Source organism: Heptranchias perlo, chromosome 10, assembly GCF_035084215.1.
Source record: "Heptranchias perlo isolate sHepPer1 chromosome 10, sHepPer1.hap1, whole genome shotgun sequence".
Lineage (NCBI taxonomy): Eukaryota > Metazoa > Chordata > Chondrichthyes > Hexanchiformes > Hexanchidae > Heptranchias > Heptranchias perlo.
This window is the reverse complement of record NC_090334.1, coordinates 8,568,085-8,595,513: the sequence shown is the minus strand read 5'-3', so window position 1 is coordinate 8,595,513 and position 27,429 is coordinate 8,568,085. Positions and strand designations below refer to the sequence as shown.

The 27,429-nt window shown below is 47.5% G+C and overlaps 1 protein-coding gene across 2 annotated transcripts in view; it reads right to left on the bottom strand.

Annotated features, from left to right (window-relative positions):
- mta1 (metastasis associated 1) overlaps positions 1-27,429 on the bottom strand; it is a 236,745-nt gene that overhangs the window by 140,152 nt on the left and 69,164 nt on the right. For both annotated transcript variants that reach the window (XM_067991195.1, XM_067991197.1), the window contains exon 3: positions 15,869-15,962. In XM_067991195.1, coding sequence (XP_067847296.1) covers positions 15,869-15,962 — 94 coding nt within the window. The remainder of the gene's footprint in view (positions 1-15,868; positions 15,963-27,429) is intronic.

Below are 27,429 nucleotides of genomic sequence, written 5' to 3'. Positions count from 1 at the left end.
TACGATTTTCGAAGTGCCCTGTTACCGCTTCCTTAATAATGGATTCCAGCATTTTCCCAATGAGCTGATGTCTCCCGGAGCTTGGAAGGAGCCAGGGACATAAAAGCATCTCATCACTTTGGTCAATGTTCTCTGCAGGTCAAATTCCAGTAGATGGTGTAGTTCAGTGTAGGCAGAGATAGGCCAGGTGGGGAAGACCCGAATAATTCTAATAACTTTATTAAACATTTCTCAATAGTTAAAATTCTAAATTGGGGAAAGGCCAATTTTGATGGTATTAGACAGGAACTTTCAGAAGTTGATTGGGAGAGTCTGTTGGCAGGCAAAGGGACGTCTGGTAAGTGGGAGGCTTTCAAAAGTGTGTTAACCAGGGTTCAGGGTAAGCACATTCCTTATAAAGTGAAGGGCAAGGCTGGTAGAAGTAGGGAACCTTGGATGACTCGGGAGATTGAGGCCCGAGTCAAAAAGGAGGCATATGACATGCATAGGCAGCTGGGATCAAGTGGATCCCTTGAAGAGTATAGAGATTGCCGGAGTAGAGTTAAGAGAGAAATCAGGAGGGCAAAAAGGGGACATGAGATTGCTTTGGCAGATAAGGCAAAGGAGAATCCAAAGAGCTTCTACAAATACATAAAGGGCAAAAGAGTAACTAGGGAGAGAGTAGGGCCTCTTAAGGATCAACAAGGTCATCTATGTGCGGAACCACAAGAGATGGGTGAGATCCTAAATGAATATTTCACATCGGTATTTACGGTTGAGAAAGGCATGGATGTTAGGGAACTTGGGGAAATAAATAGTGATGTGTTGAGGAGTGTACATATTACAGAGAGGGAGGTGCTGGAAGTCTTAACGCGCATCAAGGTAGATAAATCTCCGGGACCTGATGAAACGTATCCCAGGACGTTATGGGAGGTTAGGGAGGAAATTGCGGGTCCCCTAGCAGAGATATTTGAATCATCGACAGCGACAGGTGAGGTGCCTGAAGATTGGAGGGTAGCAAATGTTGTGCCCTTGTTTAAGAAGGGTGGCAGGGAAAAGCCTGGGAACTACAGACCGGTGAGCCTGACATCTGTAGTGGGTAAGTTGTTAGAGGGTATTCTGAGAGACAGGATCTACAGGCATTTGGAGAGGCAGGGACTGATTAGGAACAGTCAGCATGGTTTTGTGAGAGGAAAATCATGTCTCACGAATTTGATTGAGTTTTTTGAAGGGGTAACCAAGAAGATAGATGAGGGCTGTGCAGTAGACGTGGTCTACATGGACATTAGCAAAGCCTTTGACAAGGTACCGCATGGTAGGTTGTTACATAAGGTTAAATCTCACGGGATCCAAGGTGAGGTAGCCAATTGGATACAAAATTGGATTGACGACAGAAGACAGAGGGTGGTTGTAGAGGGTTGTTTTTCAAACTGGAGGCCTGTGACCAGCGGTGTGCCTCAGGGATCGGTGCTGGGTCCGCTGTTATTTGTTATTTATATTAATGATTTGGATGAGAATTTAGGAGGCATGGTTAGTAAGTTTGCAGATGACACCAAGATTGGTGGCATTGTGGACAGTGAAGAAGGTTATCTAGGATTGCAACGGGATCTTGATAAATTGGGCCAGTGGGCCGATGAATGGCAGATGGAGTTTAATTTAGATAAATGTGAGGTGATGCATTTTGGTAGATCGAATCAGGCCAGGACCTACTCCGTTAATGGTAGGGCATTGGGGAGAGTTATAGAACAAAGCGATCTAGGAATACAGGTTCATAGCTCCTTGAAAGTGGAGTCACAGGTGGATAGGGTGGTGAAGAAGGCATTCAGCATGCTTGGTTTCATTGGTCAGAACATTGAATACAGGAGTTGGGATGTCTTGTTGAAGTTGTACAAGACATTAGTAAGGCCACACTTGGAATACTGTGTACAGTTCTGGTCACCCTATTATAGAAAGGATATTATTAAACTAGAAAGAGTGCAGAAAAGATTTACTAGGATGCTACCAGGACTTGATGGTTTGACTTATAGGGAGAGGTTGGATAGACTGAGACTTTTTTCCCTGGAGAGTAGGAGGTTTAGGGGTGATCTTATAGAAGTCTATAAAATAATGAGGGGCATAGATAAGGTAGATAGTCAAAATCTTTTCCCAAAGGTAGGGGAGTCTATAACGAGGGGGCATTGATTTAAGGTGAGAGGGGAGAGATACAAAAGGGTCCAGAGGGGCAATTTTTTCACTCAAAGGGTGGTGAGTGTCTGGAACGAGCTGCCAGAGGCAGTAGTAGAGGCGGGTACAATTACATCTTTTAAAAAGCATTTGGACAGTTACATGGGTAAGATGGGTATAGAGGGATATGGGCCAAGTGCAGGCAATTGGGACTAGCTTAGTGGTATAAACTGGGCGACATGGACATGTTGGGCCGAAGGGCCTGTTTCCATGTTGTAAACTTCTATGATTCTATGATTCTAGTAAAGACACTTACACATATTAAAACTAAGAATCTGCAATATAAGCAGGTTCTAAGAGGTCATATTCAGGAAAAAATTAGAACCTACGAACAAACTGTACTTATAATCTGTGTAAGGAAGCAGGGTAATGTTAGGATCACATTTTTAAACTGTTAGCTTAAAGGAAGCAGGGTGGTAATGGTAGAATTCAAACATGGTATTGATAAGTTTCAGGTGATACAATATTAAACTAGAATGAGTTTTGGGTGATACTGATGTTGGAGTGAGTTCCAGGTGATGCAACAATACTTGAAACTTGTTTGATCATATTATGTGAGGTACTGACAAGAGGGCCATTGGATCACATTGTCTGGGTGGGTGGCCATTTGATCACAGCATGAGGGCTACTGATCAAGGGAATCAAGGACAGATGGGTGATCCAAAGGCGAGTATGCATATTAAACGGGTTTGCATGCAAAGTAAAACGAACAATACAAGAAAGACGTGATAGTGGAGTCACAGAACTGGGACCTCGGGGTGTTCAAATGACACGGCAGGAAGGGAGACAGGATATAAACTGGGAGAGAGGGAGCACTCATGGTAGAGGATGAAGGAGGAACACCAGGAAGAGGCAGGAGTTGCGTCTCTACCCAGAGAAGCGGGTAATACTGTTTTTATTGTATCTATTGCCTTAGATGGTAAGACTGTTAGCAATCTGACTTGTGCTTTGTCTTATACTAAATAAAACTCCTGCCTCCCTGGTGAAGCATAGCTTGCCAAGACAACTGCCCTCAGACATGTGTGGGGGTGTGTGTGTGTGTGCGTGTGTGTGTGTGTGTGTGGGTGAGTGTGTGTGTGCAGAGGCTGTGTGGGTGTGTTTGGGTGCATAAATGATGTGGAGATGCCGGTGATGGACTGGGGTTGACAAATGTAAAGAATCTTACAACACCAGGTTATAGTCCAACAATTTTATTTGAAAATCACAAGCTTTCGGAGGCTTTCTCCTTCGTCAGGTGAATGTAGGAATCCTTGAACGTTTCGTATTTATATTCAGAGAACAATACCTGGTGATTACAGATAATCTTTCCAACTGCCCGTTGTCAAGGCAATCAAAGTGTTCAGACAGAGAGGTGTTACAAACGCAAAATCGTCGAACAGAAATTGATAGCCAAGTTCCGCACCCATGAGGACGGCCTCAACCGGGATCTTGGGTTCATGTCACGCTACACGTAACCCCACCAGCGAATAAAAGTTATCTGTTTTTAATACAACGGGTCATTCTCTGTCTTTCTCTTCCTTTCGGATGTTTCTCCCTCTCTCTCTCTGTTTTGTGTTCTGGCCGTTTGTATATTCGGTGGTCCACATTCACCTGATGAAGGAGAAAGCCTCCGAAAGCTTGTGATTTTCAAATAAAATTGTTGGACTATAACCTGGTGTTGTAAGATTCTTTACATGGGTGTATAGAGGCAGTGTGTGTGTGTGTAGAGGCAGTGTGGGTAGGTGTGTGTGTGTGTGTAGAGACTATGTGGGTGTGTGTGGATGGGTGTGTGGGTGTATAGATCATCCCACGTACTCCCTGCGTGGGAGACTTCTACTGCCTCCCAAAGATACACAAAGCCAACACACCCGGACGTCCTATTGTATCAGGCAACGGAACCCTGTGTGAGAACCTCTCTGGATACATCGAGGGCATCCTGAAACCCATCGTACAGGGAACCCCCAGCTTCTGTCGCGACACTACAGACTTCCTACAAAAACTCAGTACCCACGGACCAGTTGTACTAGGAACACTTCTCACCACGATGGACGTCTCGGCACTCTACACCAGTATCCCCCACGATGACGGCATCGCTGCGACAGCATCAATACTCAACACCAACAACAGCCAATCTCCAGACGCCATCCTACAACTCATCCGCTTCATCCTGGATCACAATGTCTTCACCTTCGATAACCAGTTCTTTACCCAAACACACGGAACAGCCATGGGGACCAAATTCGCACCCCAATACGCCAACATTTTCATGCACAAGTTCGAGCAGGACTTCTTCACTGCGTACTGAGCTTGAATAAAGGAGACTATGATGGTATGAGAGCGGAATTGATTAAAGTGGACTGGGAAAATAGATTAAAGGGTAAGACGGTACATGAGCAGTGGTGTTCATTTAGGGAGTTATTTTACAACTTTCAAAATAAATATATTCCACTGAGGAAAAAAGGGTGTAAAAGAAATGACAGCCATCCGTGGCTAAGTAAAGAAATCAAGGATAGTATCCGACTAAAAACAAGGACATATAAGGTAGCCAAACTTAGTGGGAGGATAGAAGATTGGGAATTCTTCAAAAGACAGCAAAAAGTAACTTAAGGATTGATTAAGAAAGGGAAGTTAGATTATGAAAAGAAATTAGCAAAAAATATAAAAACAGATAGCAAGAGTTTCTACAGTTATATAAAAAGAAAAAGGGTGGCTAAGGCAAACGTTGGTCCCTTAGAGGATGAGACCGGGAAATTAATGGTGGGAAACATGGAGATGGCAAAAATGCTGAACAAATATTTTGTTTCAGTCTTTACAGTCGAGGACACTAAGAATATCCCAACACTGGACAAACAGGGGGCTCTGGGGGGAAGGAGCTAAATACGATTAAAATCAATCAGGAGATGGTACTCAGTAAAATAATGGGACTCAAAGCGGATAAATCCCCTGGACCTGATGGCTTCCATCCTAGAGTCTTGAGGGAAGTGGCAGTAGGGATTGTGGATGCTTTGGTGATAGTTTTCCAAAATTCCCTGGACTCAGGAGAGGTCCCGGCAGATTGGAAAACTGCTAATGTAACACCGTTATTTAAAAAGGGCAGTAGGCAGAAGGCTGGAAATTATAGGCCAGTTAGCTTAACATCTGTGGTGGGTAAAATTTTGGAGTCTATTATTAAGGAGACAGTAACGGAACATTTAGATAAGCATAATTTAATAGGACAAAGTCAGCATGGCTTTATGAAGGGGAAGTCATGTCTGACAAATTTGCTTGAGTTCTTTGAGGATATAACGTACAGGGTGGATAAAGGGGAACCAGTGGACATAGTGTATTTAGACTTCCAGAAGGCATTCGACAAGGTGCCACATAAAAGATTATTACTTAAGATAAAAAATCACGGGATTGGGGGTAACATTCTGGCATGGGTGGAGGATTGGTTATCGAACAGGAAGCAGAGAGTTGGGATAAATGGTTCATTTTCGGACTGGCAACCAGTAACCAGTGGTGTTCCACAGGGGTCGGTGCTGGGTCCTCAACTCTTTACAATCTATATTAACGATTTGGAGGAGGGGACCGAGTGCAACATATCAAAATTTGCAGATGATACAAAGATGGGAGGGAAAGTAGAGAGTGAGGAGGACATAAAAATCCTGCAGGGGGATATAGACAAGCTGGGTGAGTGGGCGGAGATTTGGCAGATGCAATATAATATTGGAAAATGTGAAGTTATGCACTTTGGCAGGAAAAATCAGAGAGCAAGTTATTTTCTTAATGGCGAGAGACTGGAAAGTACTGCAGTACAAAGGGATCTGGGGGTCCTCGTGCAAGAACATCAAAAAGTTGGTATGCAGGTGCAGCAGGTGATCAAGAAAGCCAACGGAATGTTGGCTTTTATTGCTAGGGGGATAGAATATAAAAACAGGGAGGTATTGTTGCAGTTATATAGGGTATTGGTGAGACCGCACCTGGAATACTGCATACAGTTTTGGTCTCCATACTTAAGAAAAGACATACTTGCTCTCGAGGCAGTACAAAGAAGGTTCATTCGGTTAATCCCGGGGATGAGGGGGCGGACATATGAGGAGAGGTTGAGTAGATAGGGACTCTACTCATTGGAGTTCAGAAGAATGAGAGGCGATCTTATTGAAACATATAAGATTGTGAAGGGGCTTGATCGGGTGGATGCAGTAAGGATGTTCCCAAAGATGGGTGAAACTAGAACTAGGGGGCATAATCTTAGAATAAGGGGCTGCTCTTTCAAAACTGAGATGAGGAGAAACTTCTTCACTCAGAGGGTGGTAGGTCTGTGGAATTTGCTGCCCCAGGAAGCTGTGGAAGCTACATCATTAGATAAATTTAAAACAGAAATAGACAGTTTTCTAGAAGTAAAGGGAATTAGGGGTTATGGGGAGCGGGCAGGAAATTGGACATGAAGCTGAGTTCGGATCGGTCAATGCCCTGTGGGTGGCGGAGAGGGCCCATGGGCTGTGTGGCCGGGTCCTGCTCCTACTTCTTGTGTTCTTTAGATTTGTGGTTGGGATCAGATCAGCCATGATCTTATTGAATGGCGGAGCAGGCTCGAGGGGCCGATTGGCCTACTCCTGCTCCAATTTCTTATGTTCTTATGTTCTTATGTTCACTGCACAGGACCTGCAACCAACGCTATACACCAGATACATCGACGACATTTCCTTTCTATGGACCCACGGCGAGGAATCACTGAAGAGACTACACGATAACATCAACAAGTTCCATCCCACCATCAAGCTCACCATGGACTACTCCTCAGAATCAGTTTCTTTCTTGGACACACGAATCTCCATCAAAGACGGGCACCTCAGCACCTCACTCTACCGCAAGCCCACGGACAACCTCACGATGCTCCACTTTTCCAGCTTCCACCCTAAACACGTCAAAGAGGCCATCCCCTATGGACAGGGTCTGCTCAGACGAGGAGGAACGCGATGGACACCTACAGACGCTGAAAGACGCCCTGGTAAGAATGGGATATGACGCTCGACTCATCGATCGACAGTTCCGACGGGCCACAGCGAAAAATCACATAGACCTCCTCAGAAGACTAACACGGGACGCAACCAACAGAGTACCCTTCGTCGTCCAGTACTTCCCCGGAGCGGAGAAACTACGCCATATTCTCCGCAGCCTTCAACATGTCATCAATGACAACGACCACCTCGCTATGGCCATCCCCACACCTCCACTACTCACCTTTAAACAGCCACCCAACCTCAAACAGACCATCGTTCGCAGCAAATTACCTAGCTTTCAGGAGAACAGCGTCCACGACACCACACAACCCTGCCACGGTAACCTCTGCAAGACATGCCAGATCATCGACACAGATACCACCATCACACGAGAGGACACCACCCACCAGGTGCATGGTTCATACTCCTGTGACTCAGCCAACGTTGTCTACCTCATACGTTGCAGGAAAGGATGCCCCAGAGCATGGTACATTGGCGAGACCATGCAGACGCTGCGACAACGGATGAACGGACACCGCGCAACAATCGCGAGACAGGAGGCTTCCCTCCCAGTCGGGGAACACTTCAACAGTCAAGGACATCCAGCCACCGACCTTCGGGTAATCGTACTCCAAGGCGGCCTTCGAGACACATGACAACGCAAAATCGTCGAGCAGAAATTGATAGCCAAGTTCCGCACCCATGAGGACGGCCTCAACCGGGATCTTGGGTTCATGTCACGCTACACGTTACCCCACCAGCGAACAAATGTTATCTGTTTTTAATATAACGGGTCATTTGCTGTCTTTTCTATGTTTCTGCCTCTCTCTCTCTGTTTTTTTTTGGTGGTTTGTATATTCGGTGGCCTTTCAGGTAACACCTCTCTGTCTGCACACTGTGGTTGCCTTGGCAACGGGCAGTTGGAAAGACTATCTGTAATCACCAGGAATTGTTCTGTGATTTATAAATGCGAAAGGTTCGAGGATTTCATTTCCACAACATTCACCTGAGGAAGGAGGAAGCCTCCGAAAGCTTGTGAATTTCAAATAAAATTGTTGGACTATGACTTGGTGTTGTAAAATTGTTTACAATTGGGTGTATAGAGGCAGTGTGGATGGTTGTGTTGGTGTGTAGAGGCAGTGTGGATGGTTGTATGTGTGTGGTTGTGTAGAGGTAGTGTGGTAGGTGTGTGTGTAGAGACTGTGTGGGTGTGTGTGGATGGGTGTGTTGGTGTGTAGAGGCAGTGTGGGTGGTTGTGTTGGTGTGTAGAGGCAGTGTGTGTGGTTGTATGTGTGTGGTTGTGTAGAGGTAGTGTGGTAGGTGTGTGTGTAGAGACTGTGTGGGTGTGTGTGGATGGGTGTGTGGGTGTGTCGAGGCAGTGTGGATGGTTGTATGTGTGTGGGTGTGTAGAGGTAGTGTGGTAGGTGTGTGTGTAGAGACTGTGTGGGTGTGTGTGGATGGTTGTGTGGGTGTGTCGAGGCAGTGTGGATGGTTGTGTGGGTGTGTAGAGGTAGTGTGGTAGGTGTGTGTATGTGTGTGTGAGTATAGAAGCAGTGTGCCTCTGCTGCAAGTGAACCTGACTCACATTCCTTCTTTCATCATCATCTTTCTCCTCCATCCTCGCACCCATAGAAATTCCCATATTCAGAATTTAGATTGTAGCAATCAAAAATCCAGCAACACAGCTTTTCAGTGCTCACTTCCTGAAAGGCCAGAATGTAACTGGCCTTTATCGCTCATTTGACATGGGTGCATGGCATATTGTTGGGGAGAATCCCACAAGGCATAATTTGCATCTCATTAACATTAAATTTATCATTTAAATTAAGCTCTCGTGTAAGAGCACTATTGGCCTGCTGGAAACTATCACACAAGACTGGAGCAGAGGTCCAGCAAAATAGATCCCCGCCCAATTTCCCAATCATCCAGGGCAGATCCCATTTCATATGTGCACACCATACACTTTCTGTTGCCCTACCTAACATGGGTGGATTTGTAGTATTTTCTCACCCCGCAAGTGCTTTTGTTTATTTGCTTATTCTTCTCTTCCTCCCTCCCCAAAACTTTTTCTCCTCAGGTATTTACATTATTTTTTCTCTCCCTTAGTTTTCACAGAGGATGTTGAAGCTGCCACTGGTGTAGCACTACCCCAGGCGGGCTTCGGCCAGCACCCAGGCTCCAGTGACTTACACCTTGAACTGGCAGTCGCTCTTCTTCATCTGAGCCAGTCACAAAAGTTTGACACTTGATTTGTTTTTCTGCTATAGACAGATTTAATGTGCCTTTTAGGCTGTGCACAAGACTTGTACTAATATCGAAGATGGGCAGATGAGAAACAAGAATTTGCATTTACATAGCGCCTTTAATGTAGAAAAACATCCCAAAATGCTTCACAGAGGCATAAATTTTTAAAAATGAGTTATTAGGTGGGGTGAAAGAGGTGGGTTTTAAGGAGGTTCTTAAAGGAGGAGAGAGAAGTGGAGCAGTAGAAGGGTTTAGGGAGGGAATTCCAGAGGATGGGAGCCAGGCAGCTGAAGGCACGGCTGTCAATACAGGAAATCAGCCCAAACTCGTTTAAGAACAGTTCCTCAGCTATTCATAAAACACTGGAAGGAAACCAAAGTCTTTCCAAAGCATAAGTTAAGTTGAAACTCACCACACTTCCTTGAAGTAACTCATAAATGTATCTTAATTTGATCGTTGTGCCGTCTTAGCTCAGCTTCTGCTCCTAGTTCCGCAGCGTCCAACCCACAGCCTGCAGAACGATCCCGGTCCGTCGGCAAGCAGGTCCCCATTCATCTGACCTGATGCCTCCTGCTCCAGGTGTGGAGCCACAGGTGAATGGGGTGAGGACTATTAATGGGATGTGCGTACCACTCCCAGCAAATGTAATCTGACGGTGGGGAACGGAGCAACACCCACCAGGAGCAGGTGATGGGCAGGCACAGCACCCCCTACCCGTCCAGTACCGATCCATGGCAATGTTCCTCAGTCAGAACCTGACTGGAGATGGAGAATGGCGCAGCAGTAAGTGAGAGGCAGATGTCAGCAGGTGCACTCCCGCAGAGAGATTCTCAGACCCACTCCCCGGTGCCTCGGGGACCATATGGGAGGAAGGACAGTGCGCAAGAGCAGTTAAGGACTAAAAAGGTGACAATACCTCTGAACAACGTGGACTGTGCAGATAGCATGCGGCAGATTGAGCACTGACTGCTGTTCATTCAGAACGAGGACAGTATGGCAAATAATCACAGCTGGGTTCATGCTGCGGGCTCCTCAGGGTCCACTCCCCAATCTCAGCACAAAGCCTGGCCAGAAGGCAGGCATATGGCAGGAGGCCCGGTCAGGAAATTCTGGCAGAATCCTCTCTTCACTGACTCAACGCACCTCCTGCACTCTGCCCCTGCCAGGGTCTCTGTGAGGCACTCTGAGAGAAACATCCACCCTCATTTATTGGGCAAAGGATGCAAACAAGGGCAAAGGGAGAAAATACCTTAACAAAAAGCTCTCCCGTCAGTTGAGTCAGGTAACTGCAGTGCCCAGTGTAGTACTGAGCTATATCAACTCGAAGGCCCCTGATTCAAACCCCGGGCTGTGTTCAGCTACCTTAGCCAGGGCAGCAGTAAGATCACTGCTGTTGTTCCCAGTGTCCCTTTGTTAAGGAAGGAAACTTTGGCCATGCTTCCCGCTCCTGATCACTATCCAGTGACCCTCTCCTGGAAATACACGGATGAGGACAGGATCATGGTTGGGCCGTGAGGATCTCCACTGTCTTGACAGCCTGCGTGCACTCATCACTACGGCACATGCATAAAGCCACATGGGCCAGATACAGGGAAGTGACCAGCACCCATGCAACCAGGCTACAGCAAGGAGTTAGTTGGTGCCTTCGTGGGGGGTAGGATGCAGTCAAAAATAAAGAAAGAAGCAAAACAACTGTCAGTGAACAAGAAATCATGGTAATTCGGAAATTCTTTCAAAATTCTATAGATTATGCAACAGTTCCTGCAGATTGGAGGGTGGCAAATGTAACCCCACTATCTAAAAAAAGGAGGGAGAGAGAAAACAGGGAACCACAGATCGGATGGCCTAACATCAGTAGAAGGGAAAATGCTAGAGTCCATTATAAAGGATGTGATAACTGGACACTTAGAAAATATCAACGGCATTAGACAAAGTCAGCATCGATTTATGAAAGGGAAGTCGTGTTTGACAAATCTACTGGAGTTTTTTGAGGATGTAACTGGTAGAATAGATAAGGGAGAACCAGTGGACATGATTTATTTGGATTTTCAGAAGGCCTTTGATAAAGTCCCACATAAGAGGTTAGTGTGCAAAATTAAAGCACATGGGATTGGGGATAATATACTGGCATGGATTGAAAATTGGTTAACAGACAGGAAACAGAGAGTAGGAATAAATGGGTCTTTTTTGGGGTGGCAGGTGGTGACTAGTGGGGTACCGCAGGGATCAGAGCTTGGACCCCAGCTATTCACAATATATATCAATGATTTGGATGAGGGAACCAAATGTAATATTTCCAAGTTTGCTGATGACACAAAACTAGGTGGGATCGTGAGATGTGAGGAGGATGCAAACAGTCTTCAAGGCGATTTAGACAAGTTGAGTGAGTGGGCAAATAGATGGCAGATGCGGAATAATGTGGATAAATGTGAAGTTATCCACTTCGGAAGGAAAAACAGAAAGGCAGAGTATTATTTAAATGGTGATAGATTGGGAAATGTTGATGTACAAAGGGATCTGGGTGTCCTTGTACACCGGTCATTGAAAGCAAACATGCAGTTGCAGCAAGCAGTTAGGAAGGCAAATGGTATGTTGGCCTTCATTGCAAGAGGATTTGAGCACAGGAGCAAGGATGTCTTACTGCAGTTATACAGGGCCTTGGTGAGACCATACCTGGAGTAATGTGTGTAGTTTTGGTCTACTTATCTAAGAAAGGATATACTTGCCATAGAGGGAGTGCAGCGAAGGTTCACCAGACTGATTCCTGGGATGGCAGGACTGTCATATGAGGAGAGATTGGGTCGACTCGGCCTGTATTCACTCGAGTTTTGAAGAATGAGAGGGAATCTCATTGAAACAAATAAAATCCTGACAGGGCTAGACAGACTGGATGGAGGGAGGATGTTTCCCCTGGCTGGGAGGTCCAGAACAAGGGGGTCACAGTCTCAGGATACGGGGTAGGACATTTAGGACTGAGATGAGAAGAAATTTCTTTACTCAGAGGGTGGTGAACCTGTGGAATTCTCTGCCACAGAAGGCTGAGGAGGCCAAATCACTGAATATATTTAAGAAGGAGCTAGATAGATTTCTAGACACAAAAGGCACCAAGGGGTAAGGGGAGAGAGCGGGAATATGGTATTGAGATAGAGGATCAGCCATGTTCATATTGAAGGGCCGAATGGCCTACTCCTACTCCTATTTTCTATGTTTCTATGTACGAAGAGTTAGGTTTTATGAAATGCAGAGCAGGATCTGAAGAGAACAAGAGTGGGATTCGCAGATTGCAATAAGCAAAGCATTGCGAAACTGTCACACGCTCTAGGATTTTCTCCTCTAACATAACCCAAAGACAAAGCAGATACAGTAGTGTAGTGGTTACGTTACTGGGCTAGTAACCCAGAGGCCTGGATTAATAATCCAGTAGATCGTGAGTTCAAAACCCACCAGGGCAGTTTGAGAATTTGATTTCAGTTTGAAGTGACCGTGGAGCTGTCGGATTGTCATAAAAACCCAACTGGCTCGCTAATATCCTTTAGTGAAGGAAACCTGCTCTCCTTACCCAGTCTGGCCAAGATGCAACTCCAGTCCCACGCCAACGTGGTTGACTCTTAACTACCCTCTGAAGTGGCCTGGCGAAGCCACTCAGTTGTATCGAACCACAAGAAAGGAAGCAAAAACAAAACCGGACAGACCACTCTGGTGCGACCTAGGCGTTGCATCAGGACATGACAAAGGAACAGCCAGCCCTGTCGACCCTGCATTGTACTCCTCACTAACACCTGGGGACTGGTGCCCGAAGTTGGGAGAGCTGTCTCTCAGATTAGTCTAGTAACGGCCTGTCAGAGCCATAATTACAGAATCATACCTATCGGCTAACGTCCCATACTCCTCCTCACCTTTCCTGGGCAGGATATACCCAGTCGAGGGGAGTGGCTCTGGAAGCCCTTACAGTTAACACCAGACCGCATGAAGTCTCGTGGCTTCAGATCAAACATGGGCAAATAAATCTCCTGCTGATTACCAACTACTGCCCTTCCTCAGCTGTTGAATCAGTATTCCTCCATGTTGAACACCACTTGGAAATATCAAGGGCCAGAACGTACTCTGGGTGGGGGACTTCAATGTCCATCACCAAGAGTGGCTCGGTAGCACCACTACTGTCCGAGCTGGCCGATTCCTGAAGACATAGCTGCCAGACTGGGCCTGTGGCAGGTGGTGAGAGAACCAACAAGAGAGAAAAACCTACTTGACCTCGTCCTCACCAACCTACCTGTCGCAGATACACCTGTCCATGACAGTATTGGTAGGGGTGACCACCACTATCCTTGTGGAGACGAAGTCCCGTCTTCACATTGAGGATACCATCCAACGTGTTGTGTGGCACAACCACCGTGCTAAATGGGATAAATTCAGAACAGATCTAGCAGCTCAAAACTGGGCATCCATGAGGCGCTGTGGGCCATCAGCAGCAGCAGAATTGTATTCCAGCACAATCTGTAACCTCATGGTCCGGCATATCCCTCACTCTACCATTACCAACAATCCAGGGGATCAACCCTGGTTCAATGAGGAGTGTAGAAGAGCAAGCTAGGCTTACCTGAAAATGAAGTGCCAACCTGGTGAAGTTACAACACAGGACTACATGCATGCTAAACAGCAGAAGCAGCATGCTACAGGCAGAGCCAAGCGATCCCACAACCAACGGATCGGATCAAAGATCTGCAGTCCGGCCACATCCAGTCATGAATGGTGGTGGACAATTAAATAACTAACAGGAGCAAGAGACTCTATGAACATCTCCATCCTCAATGATGGCGGACCCCAGCACGTGAGTGCAAAAGACAAGGCTGAAGCGTTCGCAACCACCTTCAGCCAGAAGGGCCGAGTGGATGATCCTTCTCGGCCTCTTCCTGAGGTCCCCACCATCAGAGAAGCCAGTCTTCAGCCAATTCGATTCACCCCACGTGATAATCAAGAAATGGCTGAGCGCTCTGGATAACAGCGAAGGCTATGGGTCCCGACAACATTCCGGCTGAAATGCTGAAGACTTGTGCTCCAGAACTAGCCAAGCTGTTCTAGTACCGCTATAACAAATGGAAAATTGCCCAGGTATGTCCTGTCCAGAAAAAGCAGGACAAATCTAACCCAGCCAATTACCATCCTATCAGCCTACTTTCAATCATCAGCAAAGTGCTGGAAGGAGTCATTAACAGTGCTGTCAAGCAGCACTTACTCACGAATAACCTGCTTACCAATGCTCAGTTCCATCAGGACCACTCAGCTCCAGACCTCATTACAGCCTTGGTCCAAACATGGACAAAAGAGCTGAATTCCAGAGGTGAGGTGAGACGGACTGCCCTTGACATCAAGGCAGCATTTGACCGAGTGTGGCACCAAGGAGCCCGAGTAAAACTGAAGTCACTGGGGATCAGGGGAAAACTCTCCAGTAGCTGGAGTCATACCTGGCACAAAGGAAGATGGTAGTGGTTGTTGGAGGCCAATCATTTCAGCCCTAGGACATCGCTGCAGGTGTTCCTCAGGGCAGTATCTCAGGTCCAACTATCTTCAGCTGCTTCATCAATGACCTTCCCTCCATCATAAAGTCAGAAGTGGAGCTGTTCACTGATGATTGCACAGTATTCAGCTCCATTTGCAATTCTTCAGATAATGAAGCAGTCCATGCCCGCATGCAGCAAGACCTGGACAACATCCAGGCTTGGGCTCATAAGTGGCAAATAATATTCACGTCACACAAGTGCCAGGCAATGACCATCTGCAACAAGACAAGAGTCTAACCACCTCCCCCGACATTCATTACCATCAACATCCTGGGGGTCACCATTGACCAGAAACTCAACTGGACCAGCCACATAAATGCCGTGGCTACAAGAGCAGGTCAGAGGCTGGGTATTCTGCAGTGAGTGACTCACCTCCTGACTCCCCAAAGCTTCTCCACCACCTACAAGGCACAAGTCAGGAGTGTGATGGAATATTCTCTACTTGCTTGGATGGGTGTAGCTCCAACAACACTCAACAAGCTCGACACCATCCAGGACAAAACAGCCCACTTGATCGACAGCCCATCCACCACCTCAAACACCGTGGCTACAGTGTGTACGATCTACAGGATGCACTACAGCAATTCTCAACAGTTTCTTCGACAGCACCTTCCAAACCCATGACCTCTACCACCTAGAAGGACAAAGGCAACAGGTCATGGAAACACCATAACCTCCAAGTTCCCGTCAAAGTCACACACCATTCCAACTTGGACATATATCGTCATTCCTTCATCATTGCTGGGTCAAAATCCTGGAACTTCCTACCTATCAGCATTGTAGGAGTACCTTCACCGCATAGACTGCAGCGGTTAAAAAAGGACAACGAGGGATGGGCAATAAATGCTGGCCTTGCGAGAAACTCCTATATCACAAGAATTAATATATTAAAAATACACTTACTTGCATGTTTGTCAGCGAGTGCAATAAGACTGCTTGAAATGTCTCGTCTGCGATAGAAACACACGCACTTCGCTTCCACATTGCCATTGACGGTCTGAAATAATGAACATAAAGGGCACTGAGGATAATTGGATCACATCAATGTTACAGTGAAATAGTGAACAAAAAGGGCTGTAAGGACAATTCGCGCACACCAAAGTTAGTGTGAACAGAAAGGGTGCTGAGGTCACTTGGCACACACCAATGTCACTGCACTTGCCTTAAACCTTTGATTTGTGAGACGTAACCTAAAGTCAACAACTGTCACACTAGGCCTTTGCAGCCTAGGGCTGAAGTGCCTGTGTGAAGCATACCAGAAATGCCCAATGTGTTCATTTCTTTTTCCTTCAATCTCCTCCCCTCCTGAAGATGGCAGCTCGAGACCCATCTTTTGTTTCTTTACTTGCCCCATTTCCACCCTCCTTGCCTTGCACCATCATCCTTTTTGTCATTTAATCACTCCTGCCCTCCACCCTATCAGAGACCTTCCCTTTTGTTCTTTCCTCCCCTCCCCTTCCCCCCCACCCCCGACTTTCCCTGGCTCTCTACTTGTTTAAAAACTATTCAAACTTCAACAACGTCCAGTTCTGACGAAGGGTCATCAACCTGAAACGTGAACTCTGTTCTTTTATCCACAGGTGCTGCCTGACTTGCCGAGTATTTCCAGCATTTTCAGTTTTGATTTTAGATTCCGTCAGGTTGTCCTGACGCTGATCAAAGCCCTGTTCAGCCTGGAGTCCGGTTTTAACGACCTGCTTAGGGTGTTCACGCCTTTTAACTGCACTGTTGGTCAATTCAATTCACAACATTTTTCATCCCAATCCAATTATCTACCCTCCACTTCACAAGGCTCTACCTTGTGGCGAGCAACGTTCCACAACCAGTGGTGGCACTCGTGGTACCTTTTCTATGACAGTGAGTGTTGGCCGACTGTTCAATCATGGAACGATCACCATTGGACCAATCTTGCTCTTGCCCCACATGTGCAAATACACCCGGGGAGCAGCAACCCCGACCTACTTTAATAATCGCAAGGGCATCGAGATTAACTGCCCTTGGGATCCAACAGCCCAGTACTTACTGCAGATCAAATCTGGGGTCCTCCTGTACTGTATGACTCAGTCACAAACTGGGGAGGGCAGTTATCAGCACAGCTATGGGTTCCAGAAACAATGGACAAGAGATCTTCACATTGCAAACCCACTCACTGCACCTCCCTTCCTCAAGAGCTGTGGGGTCAGATCTGAAGACCAGCTCTGAAACCCAGCCAGGCTCCGGATCGAAGATCAGGCAGGCAACCAAGCCCCACAACAACACGGCAATTCATCCAAGGTCCAGACTTTAGACGACCATCACTATCCCCGACACGCGTTGTTCCCTTGACGGGTACGGTAGCACAGTGGTTATGTTAGTGAACTAGTAATCCAGTAGGCCTGGACTAATAATCCGGAGTCATGAGTTAAAATCCTGCCACAGCAGCTGGGGAATTTAAATTCTAAATAATTTAATTTAATTCAATAAAATCTGGAATTAAAATACGAGTATCAATAACGGTGGCCATGAAACTACCGGATTGTCGGAAAAACCCATCTGGTTCACTAATGTCCTTTAGGGAAGGAAACCTGCCGTCATTACCCGGTCTGGCCTATATGTGACTCCAGACCCACAGCAATGTGGCTGATTCTTCATTGCCCTCTGAAATGGCCTAGCAAGCCTCTCAGTTGTAAAATCTCGCGAAAAAAAGTCATAATAAGAATAAAACCGGACGGACCACGAAGCACCGGACATGACAAAGGCAAACCAAGCCCAGTCGACCCTGCACAGTCCTCCTCACTAACATCTGGGGACTTGTGCCAAAATTGGGAGAGCTGTCCCACAGACTAGTCAAGCAACAGTCTGACATAGCCATACTCACAGAATCATACCTTTCAGCCAACGTCCCAGACTCTTCCATCACCATCCCTGGGTATGTCCTGTCCCACCGGCAAGACAGACCCACCAGAGGTGGCGGTACAGTGATATACAGTCAGGAGGGAGTGGCCATGGGAGTCCTCAACATTGACTCTGAATCTCATGCATTAGGTCAAACATCGGCAAGGAAACCTCCTGCTGATTACCACCTACTGCCCTCCCTCAGCTGATGAATCAGTCATCCTCCATGTTGAGAAGCACTGAGGGTAGCAAGGGCACAGAATGATCTCTGGATGGGAGACTTCAATGTCCATCACCAAGAGTGGCTCGGTAGCACCACTACTGACCGAGCTGGCCGAGTCCTGAAGGACACAGCTGCCAGACTGGGCCTGCGGCAGGTGGTGAGCGAACCAACACGAGGGAAAAACTGACTTGACCTCGTCCTCACCAATCTACCTGTCGCAAATGCATCTGTCCATAACAGTATTGGTAGGAGTGACCACCGTACAGTCCTCATGGAGATGAAGTCCTGTCTTCGCACTGAGGACACCATCCAATGTGTTGTGTGGCACTACCACTGTGCTAAATGGGATAGATACAGAACAGATCTAGCAGCTCAAAACTGGGCATCCATGAGGCACTATGGGCCATCAGCAGCAGCAGAATTGTATTTCAGCACAATCTGTAATCTCATGGCCCAGCATATTCCTCACTCTACCATTACCAACAAGCCAGGGGATCAACCCTGGTTCAATGAGGAGTGTAGAATAGCATGCCAGGAGCAGCACCAGGCGGACCAAAAAATGAGGTGCCAACCTGGTGCAGCTACAACTCAGGACTACATGCATGCTAAACAGCGGAAGCAACATGCGAAAGACAGAGCTAAGCGATTCCACAACCAACGGATCAGATCAAAGCTCTGCAGTCCTGCCACATCCAGTCATGAATGGTGGTGGACAATTAAACAACTAATGTGAGGAGGAGGCTCTGCAAACATCCCCATCCTCAATGATGGCGGAGTCCAGCACGTGAGTGCAAAAGACAAGGCTGAAGCGTTTGCAACCATCTTCATCCAGAAGGGCCGAGTGGATGATCCATCTCGGCCTCCTCCCGATATCCCCACCATCACAGAAGCCAGTCTTCAGCCAATACGATTCACTCCACGTGATATCAAGAAACGGCTGAGTGCACTGGATGCAGCAAAAGCTATGGGCCCGACAACATCCCGACTTGTGCTCCAGAACGAGCTGCGCCTCTGGACAAGCTGATCCAGTACAACTACAACACTGGCATCTACCCGACAATGTGGAAAATTGCCCAGGTATGTCCTGTCCACAAAAAGCAGGACAAATCCAATCCGGCCAATTACCGCCCCATCAGTCTAGTCTCAATCATCAGCAAAGTGATGGAAGGTGTTGTCGACAGTGCTATCAAGCGGCACTTACTCACCAATAACCTGCTCACCGATGCTCAGTTTGGATTCCGCCAGGACCACTCGGCTCCAGACCTCATTACAGCCTTGGTCCAAACATGAACAAAAGAGCTGAATTCCAGAGGTGAGGTGAGAGTGACTGCCCTTGACATCAAGGCAGCATTTGACCAAGTGTGGCACCAAGGAGTCCGAGTAAAATTGAAGTCAATGGGAAGCAGGGGGAAAACTCTCCAGTGGCTGGAGTCATAGCAAGCACAAGGGAAGATTTTAGTGGTTGTTGGAGGCCAATCATCTCAGCCCTAGGTCATTGCTGCAGGAGTTCCTCAGGGCAGTGTCCAAGGGCCAACCATCTTCAGCTGCTTCATCAATGACCTTCCCTCCATCATAAGGTCAGAAATGGGGATGTTCGCTGATGATTGCACAGTGTTCAGTTCCATTCGCAACCCCTCAAATAATGAAGCAGTCCGAGCCCGCATGCAGCAAGACCTGGACAACATCCAGGCTTGGGCTCATAAGTGGCAAGTAACATTCGCGCCAGATAAGTGCCAGGCAATGACCATCTCCAACAAGAGAGAGTCGAACCACCTCCCCATGACATTCAACGGCATTACCATCACAGAATCCCCCAACATCCTGGGGGTCACCATTGACCAGAAATTTAACTGAGCCTGCCATATAAATACTGTGGCTACAAGAGCAGGTCAGAGGCTGGGTATTCTGCGGCGAGTGATCACCTCCAGACTCCCCAAAGCCTTCATTATTTGAGGGGTTGCGAATGGAACTGAACACCACCCACAAGGCACAAGTCAGGAGTGTGATGGAATACTCTCCACTTGCCTGGATGAGTGCAGCTCCAACAACACTCAAGAAGCTCGACACCATCCAGCCCGCTTGATTGGCACCCCATCCACCACCCTAAACATTCACTCCCTTCACCACCGGCGCACTGTGGCTGCAGTGTGTACCATCTCGCCAAGGCTTCTTCGACAGCACCTCCCAAACCCGCGACCTCAATCATCTAGAAGGACAAGAGCAGCAGCTACATGGGAACAATACCACCTGCACGTTCCCCTCCAAGTCACACACCATCCCAACTTGGAAATCCTGGAACTCCCTTCCTAACAGCACTGCAAGAAACTTCACCACACGGACTGCAGCGGTTCAAGAAGGCGACTCACCACCACCTTCTCAAGGGCAATTAGGGATGGGCAATAAATGCCGGCCTAGCCAGTGACGCCCAAATCCCATGAACAAATAAAAAAAAACCATCACTGTCCCAGATTCTCCTTCATTCCTTCACCATAACCGTCCCAGACTCTCGTTCCTTCCTTGACCATCACAGTCCCAGACTCTCCTTCATTCCTCGATCATCACCGTCCCAGATTCTCCTTCATTCCCCGATTATCAATGTCCCAGACACACCTTCATTCCTTCACCATCACCGTCCGAGATTCACCTTCATTCTCCGATTATCACTGTACCAGACTCTCCTTCGTTCCTTCACCTTCACCGTCGCAGACTCTCCTCAATTCCTCAATCATCACTGTCCCACATGCTGTTCTTTCCTCGATCATCATCGTCCCAGACTCTCCTTAATTCCCCGATCTTCACGACCCAGACTCTCCTTCATTCCTCAATCCTCACCGTCCCAGACTCTCCTTCATTCATCGATCGTCACTGTACCAGATTCTCCTTCATGACCTGATCATAACTATCCCAGACTCTCCTTCATTCCTTCACCTTCACTATTCCAGACTCTCTTTTATTCCTCGATCATCACTGTCTCAGACTCTACTTATTTCCTCGATCATCACGGACCCAGAATCTGCTTCATTCCCAAATCATGACAGTCCCAGACTCTGCTTCATTCCTCGATCATCGTATCCCAGACTCTCCTTCATTCCTCAATCATCACTGTCCCAGACTCTCCTTCATTCCTCGATCATCGTATCCCAGACTCCCCTTCATTCCTCAATCATCACTGTCCCAGACTCTCCTTCATTCCTTCACCATCACTATCCCAGACTCTCCTCCATTCCTCAAACATCACTGTCCCAGACTCCCCTTCATTCCTCAATCATCATTGTCCCAGACTCTCCTTCATTCCTTCACCATCACTATCCCAGACTCTCCTCCATTCCTCAATCATCACTGTCCCAGACTCCCCTTCATTCCTCAATCATCACTGTCCAAGACTCTGCTTCACTCCTCGATCATCACCGTTCCAGACTCTCCTTCATTCTTCGATTGCCATCATCCCACACTCCCCATTCCTCGATCATCAATGTCCCAGACTCTCCTTCACTCCTCGATCATCACCGTTCCAGACTCCCTTCGTTCCTCGATCATCACTGTCCCAGACTCTCCTTCATTCCTCGATCAGCACCGTCCCAGGCTCTCCGTCATTCCTCGATCATTATCTTACCAGACACTCATTCATCCCTCGATCATCACTGATCCAGACTATCCATCATTCCTTGATCATCACGGTCCCAGCATCTCCATCATTCCTCGATCATCACGGAGCCAGACTCGCCATCATTCCTTCACCTTCACTATCCCAGATTCTCCTTCATTCCTCAATCATCACCGTTCCAGACTCTCCTTCATTCCTCGATTGCCACCATCCCAGACTCTCCATTCCTCGATCATCACTATCCCAGACTCTCCTTCATTCCTCGATCATCACGGACCCAGACTTTCCTTCATTCCTCGATCATCACTGTCCCAGACTCTCCTTCACTCCTCGATCATCACGGACCCAGACTTTCCTTCATTCCTCGATCATCACTGATCCAGACTTCCCTTCATTCCTCGATCATCACGGACCCAGACTTTCCTTCATTCCTCGATCATCACTGACCCAGACTCTCCTTCATTCCTCAATCATCACTGTCCCAGACTCTCCTTCATTCCTCGATCATCACTGTCCCAGACTCTCCTTCATTCCTCGATCATCACTGTCCCACACTCTCCTTCATTCCTCAATCATCACTGTCCCAGACTCTCCTTCATTCCTCGATCATCACTGTCCCAGACTCTCCTTCATTCCTCGATCATCACTGTCCCAGACTCTCCAACATTCCTCGATGATCAACATCCCAGACTCTACTTCATTCCTCGAACGTCACTGTTCCAGACTCCTTCATTCCTCGATCATCACTGTCGCAGCCTCTCCTTCATTCCTTCACCTTCACGATCCCAGACTCTCCTTATTTCCTCGATCATCACTCTCCCAGGCTCTCCTTCAATTCTCGATCATCACCGTTCCAGACTCTCCTTCATTCCTTCACCATCACTATCCCAGACTCTGCTTCATTCCTCGATCATCACTATCCCAGACTCTCCTTCATTCCTCGATCATCACTGACCCAGACTTTCCTTCATTCCTCGATCATCACTATCACAGACTCTCCTTCATTCCTCGATCATTGCGGTCCCAGACTCTCCTTCATTCTTTCACCATCACGATCCCAGACTCTCCATCATTCCCCGATCATCACTGTCCCAGCATCTCCATCATTCCTCGATCATCACTGTCCCAGGCTCTCCTTCATTCCTCGATCATCACTATCCCAGACTCTCCTTCATTCCTCGATCATCACTGTCCTAGACTCTCCTTCATTCCTCGATCATCACCGTTCCAGACTCTCCTTCATTCCTCGATCATCACTGTCCCATACTATCAATTCCTCGATCATCACTGTTCCATACTCTCCTTCATTACCCGATGATCACTGTCCCACAGCCTCCTTCATTCTCCGATGAACACTATCCCAGACTCTCCTCCATTCCTCAAACATCACTGTCCCAGACTCCCCTTCATTCCTCAATCATCATTGTCCCAGACTCTCCTTCATTCCTTCACCATCACTATCCCAGACTCTCCTCCATTCCTCAATCATCACTGTCCCAGACTCCCCTTCATTCCTCAATCATCACTGTCCAAGACTCTGCTTCACTCCTCGATCATCACCGTTCCAGACTCTCCTTCATTCTTCGATTGCCATCATCCCACACTCCCCATTCCTCGATCATCAATGTCCCAGACTCTCCTTCACTCCTCGATCATCACCGTTCCAGACTCCCTTCGTTCCTCGATCATCACTGTCCCAGACTCTCCTTCATTCCTCGATCAGCACCGTCCCAGGCTCTCCGTCATTCCTCGATCATTATCTTACCAGACACTCATTCATCCCTCGATCATCACTGATCCAGACTATCCATCATTCCTTGATCATCACGGTCCCAGCATCTCCATCATTCCTCGATCATCACGGAGCCAGACTCGCCATCATTCCTTCACCTTCACTATCCCAGATTCTCCTTCATTCCTCAATCATCACCGTTCCAGACTCTCCTTCATTCCTCGATTGCCACCATCCCAGACTCTCCATTCCTCGATCATCACTATCCCAGACTCTCCTTCATTCCTCGATCATCACGGACCCAGACTTTCCTTCATTCCTCGATCATCACTGTCCCAGACTCTCCTTCACTCCTCGATCATCACGGACCCAGACTTTCCTTCATTCCTCGATCATCACTGATCCAGACTTCCCTTCATTCCTCGATCATCACGGACCCAGACTTTCCTTCATTCCTCGATCATCACTGACCCAGACTCTCCTTCATTCCTCAATCATCACTGTCCCAGACTCTCCTTCATTCCTCGATCATCACTGTCCCAGACTCTCCTTCATTCCTCGATCATCACTGTCCCACACTCTCCTTCATTCCTCAATCATCACTGTCCCAGACTCTCCTTCATTCCTCGATCATCACTGTCCCAGACTCTCCTTCATTCCTCGATCATCACTGTCCCAGACTCTCCAACATTCCTCGATGATCAACATCCCAGACTCTACTTCATTCCTCGAACGTCACTGTTCCAGACTCCTTCATTCCTCGATCATCACTGTCGCAGCCTCTCCTTCATTCCTTCACCTTCACGATCCCAGACTCTCCTTATTTCCTCGATCATCACTCTCCCAGGCTCTCCTTCAATTCTCGATCATCACCGTTCCAGACTCTCCTTCATTCCTTCACCATCACTATCCCAGACTCTGCTTCATTCCTCGATCATCACTATCCCAGACTCTCCTTCATTCCTCGATCATCACTGACCCAGACTTTCCTTCATTCCTCGATCATCACTATCACAGACTCTCCTTCATTCCTCGATCATTGCGGTCCCAGACTCTCCTTCATTCTTTCACCATCACGATCCCAGACTCTCCATCATTCCCCGATCATCACTGTCCCAGCATCTCCATCATTCCTCGATCATCACTGTCCCAGGCTCTCCTTCATTCCTCGATCATCACTATCCCAGACTCTCCTTCATTCCTCGATCATCACTGTCCTAGACTCTCCTTCATTCCTCGATCATCACCGTTCCAGACTCTCCTTCATTCCTCGATCATCACTGTCCCATACTATCAATTCCTCGATCATCACTGTTCCATACTCTCCTTCATTACCCGATGATCACTGTCCCACAGCCTCCTTCATTCTCCGATGAACACTGTCCCAGACTCTTCTTCATTCCCCAATTAACACGTCTCAGACTCTCCTTCATTCCCCGATCATCACTGTCCCAGCCTCTCCTTCATTCCTTCACCATCACTGTCCCAGAGTCTCCTTCATTCCTCGTTCATCACTGTCCCAGAGTCTCCTTCATTCCTCGATCATCACTGTCCCAGACTCTCCTTCATTCCTCGATCATCACTGTCCCAGACTCTCCTTCATTCCTCAATCCTCACCGTCCCAGACTCTCCTTCATTCCCCAATCATGACAGTCCCAGACTCTGCTTCATTCCTCGATCATCGTGTCCCAGACTCTCCTCCATTCCTCAATCATCACTGTCCCAGACTCTCCTCCATTCCTCAATCATCACTGTCCCAGACTCTCCTTCACTCCTCGATCATCACCGTTCCAGACTCTCCTTCATTCCTCGATCATCACCGTCCCAGATTCTCCTTCATTCCCCGATTATCAATGTCCCAGACACACCTTCATTCCTTCACCATCACCGTCCGAGATTCACCTTCATTCTCCGATTATCACTGTACCAGACTCTCCTTCGTTCCTTCACCTTCACCGTCGCAGACTCTTCTCAATTCCTCAATCATCACTGTCCCACATGCTGTTCTTTCCTCGATCATCATCGTCCCAGACTCTCCTTAATTCCCCGATCTTCACGACCCAGACTCTCCTTCATTCCTCAATCCTCACCGTCCCAGACTCTCCTTCATTCATCGATCGTCACTGTACCAGATTCTCCTTCATGACCTGATCATAACTATCCCAGACTCTCCTTCATTCCTTCACCTTCACTATTCCAGACTCTCTTTTATTCCTCGATCATCACTGTCTCAGACTCTACTTATTTCCTCGATCATCACGGACCCAGAATCTGCTTCATTCCCAAATCATGACAGTCCCAGACTCTGCTTCATTCCTCGATCATCGTATCCCAGACTCTCCTTCATTCCTCAATCATCACTGTCCCAGACTCTCCTTCATTCCTTCACCATCACTATCCCAGACTCTCCTCCATTCCTCAATCATCACTGTCCCAGACTCCCCTTCATTCCTTCACCATCACTATCCCAGACTCTCCTTCATTCCTCAATCATCACTGTCCCAGACTCTCCTTCATTCCTTCACCATCACTGTCCCAGACTCTCCTTCATTCCTCGATCATCACTATCCCAGACTCTGCTTCATTCCTCGATCATCGTGTCCCAGACTCTCCTCCATTCCTCAATCATCACTGTCCCAGCATCTCCATCATTCCTCGATCATCACTGTCATAGAGTCATAGAGTCATAGAGTTACACAGCACGGATAGAGGCCCTTCAGCCCATCGTGTCCGCGCCGGCCATCAGCCCTGTCTACTCTAATCCCATATTCCAGCATTTGGTCCGTAGCCTTGTATGCTATGGCATTTCAAGTGCTCATCCAAATGCTTCTTGAATGTTGTGAGGGTTCCTGCCTCCACAACCCTTTCAGACAGTGAGTTCCAGACTCCAACCACCCTCTGGGTGAAAAAGTTCTTTCTCAAATCCCCTCTAAACCTCCCGCCTTTTACCTTGAATCTATGTCCCCTTGTTATAGAACCCTCAACGAAGGGAAAAAGCTCCTTAGTATCCATCCTATTTGTGCCCCTCATAATTTTGTACACCTCAATCATGTCCCCCCTCAGCCTCCTCTGCTCCAAGGAAAACAAACCCAATCTTCCCAGTCTCTCTTCATAGCTGAAGCGCTCCAGCCCTGGTAACATCCTGGTGAATCTCCTCTGCACCCTCTCCAAAGCGATCACATCCTTCCTGTAGTGTGGCGACCAGAACTGCACACAGTACTCCAGCTGTGGCCTAACCAGTGTTTTATACAGCTCCATCATAACCTCCTTGCTCTTATATTCTATGCCTCGGCTAATAAAGGCAAGTATCCCATATGCCTTCTTTACCACCTTATCTACCTGTTCCGCCGCCTTCAGGGATCTGTGAACTTGCACACCAAGATCCCTCTGACCCTCTGTCTTGCCTAGGGTCCTCCCATTCATAATGTATTCCCTTGCCTTGTTAGTCCCTCCAAAGTGCATCACCTCGCACTTTTCCGGGTTAAATTCCATTTGCCACTGTTCCGCCCATCTGACCAACCCATCTATATCTAGACTGAGGCTATCCTCCTCGCTATTTACCACCCTACCAATCTTTGTATCATCAGCGAACTTACTGATCATACCTTTTACATTCATATCCAAGTCATTAATGTAGACCACAAACAGCAAGGGACCCAGCACCGATCCCTGTGGTACCCCACTGGCCACAGGCTTCCAGTCACAAAAACAACCTTCGACCATCACCCTCTGCCTTCTGCCACTAAGACAGTTTTGTATCCAAAGTGCCAAGGCACCCTGGATTCCATGGGCTCGTACCTTCTTGACCAGTCTCCTGTGGGGGACTTTATCGAAGGCCTTACTGAAATCCATGTACACCACATCCACTGCGTTACCCTCATCCACAAGCCTAGTCACCCCCTCAAAAAATTCAATCAAATTAGTCAGACATGATCTTCCCTTGACAAAGCCATGTTGACTATCCCTGATTAATCCTTGCTTCTCCAAGTGGAGACTAATTTTGTCCTTCAGAATTTTTTCCAATAATTTTC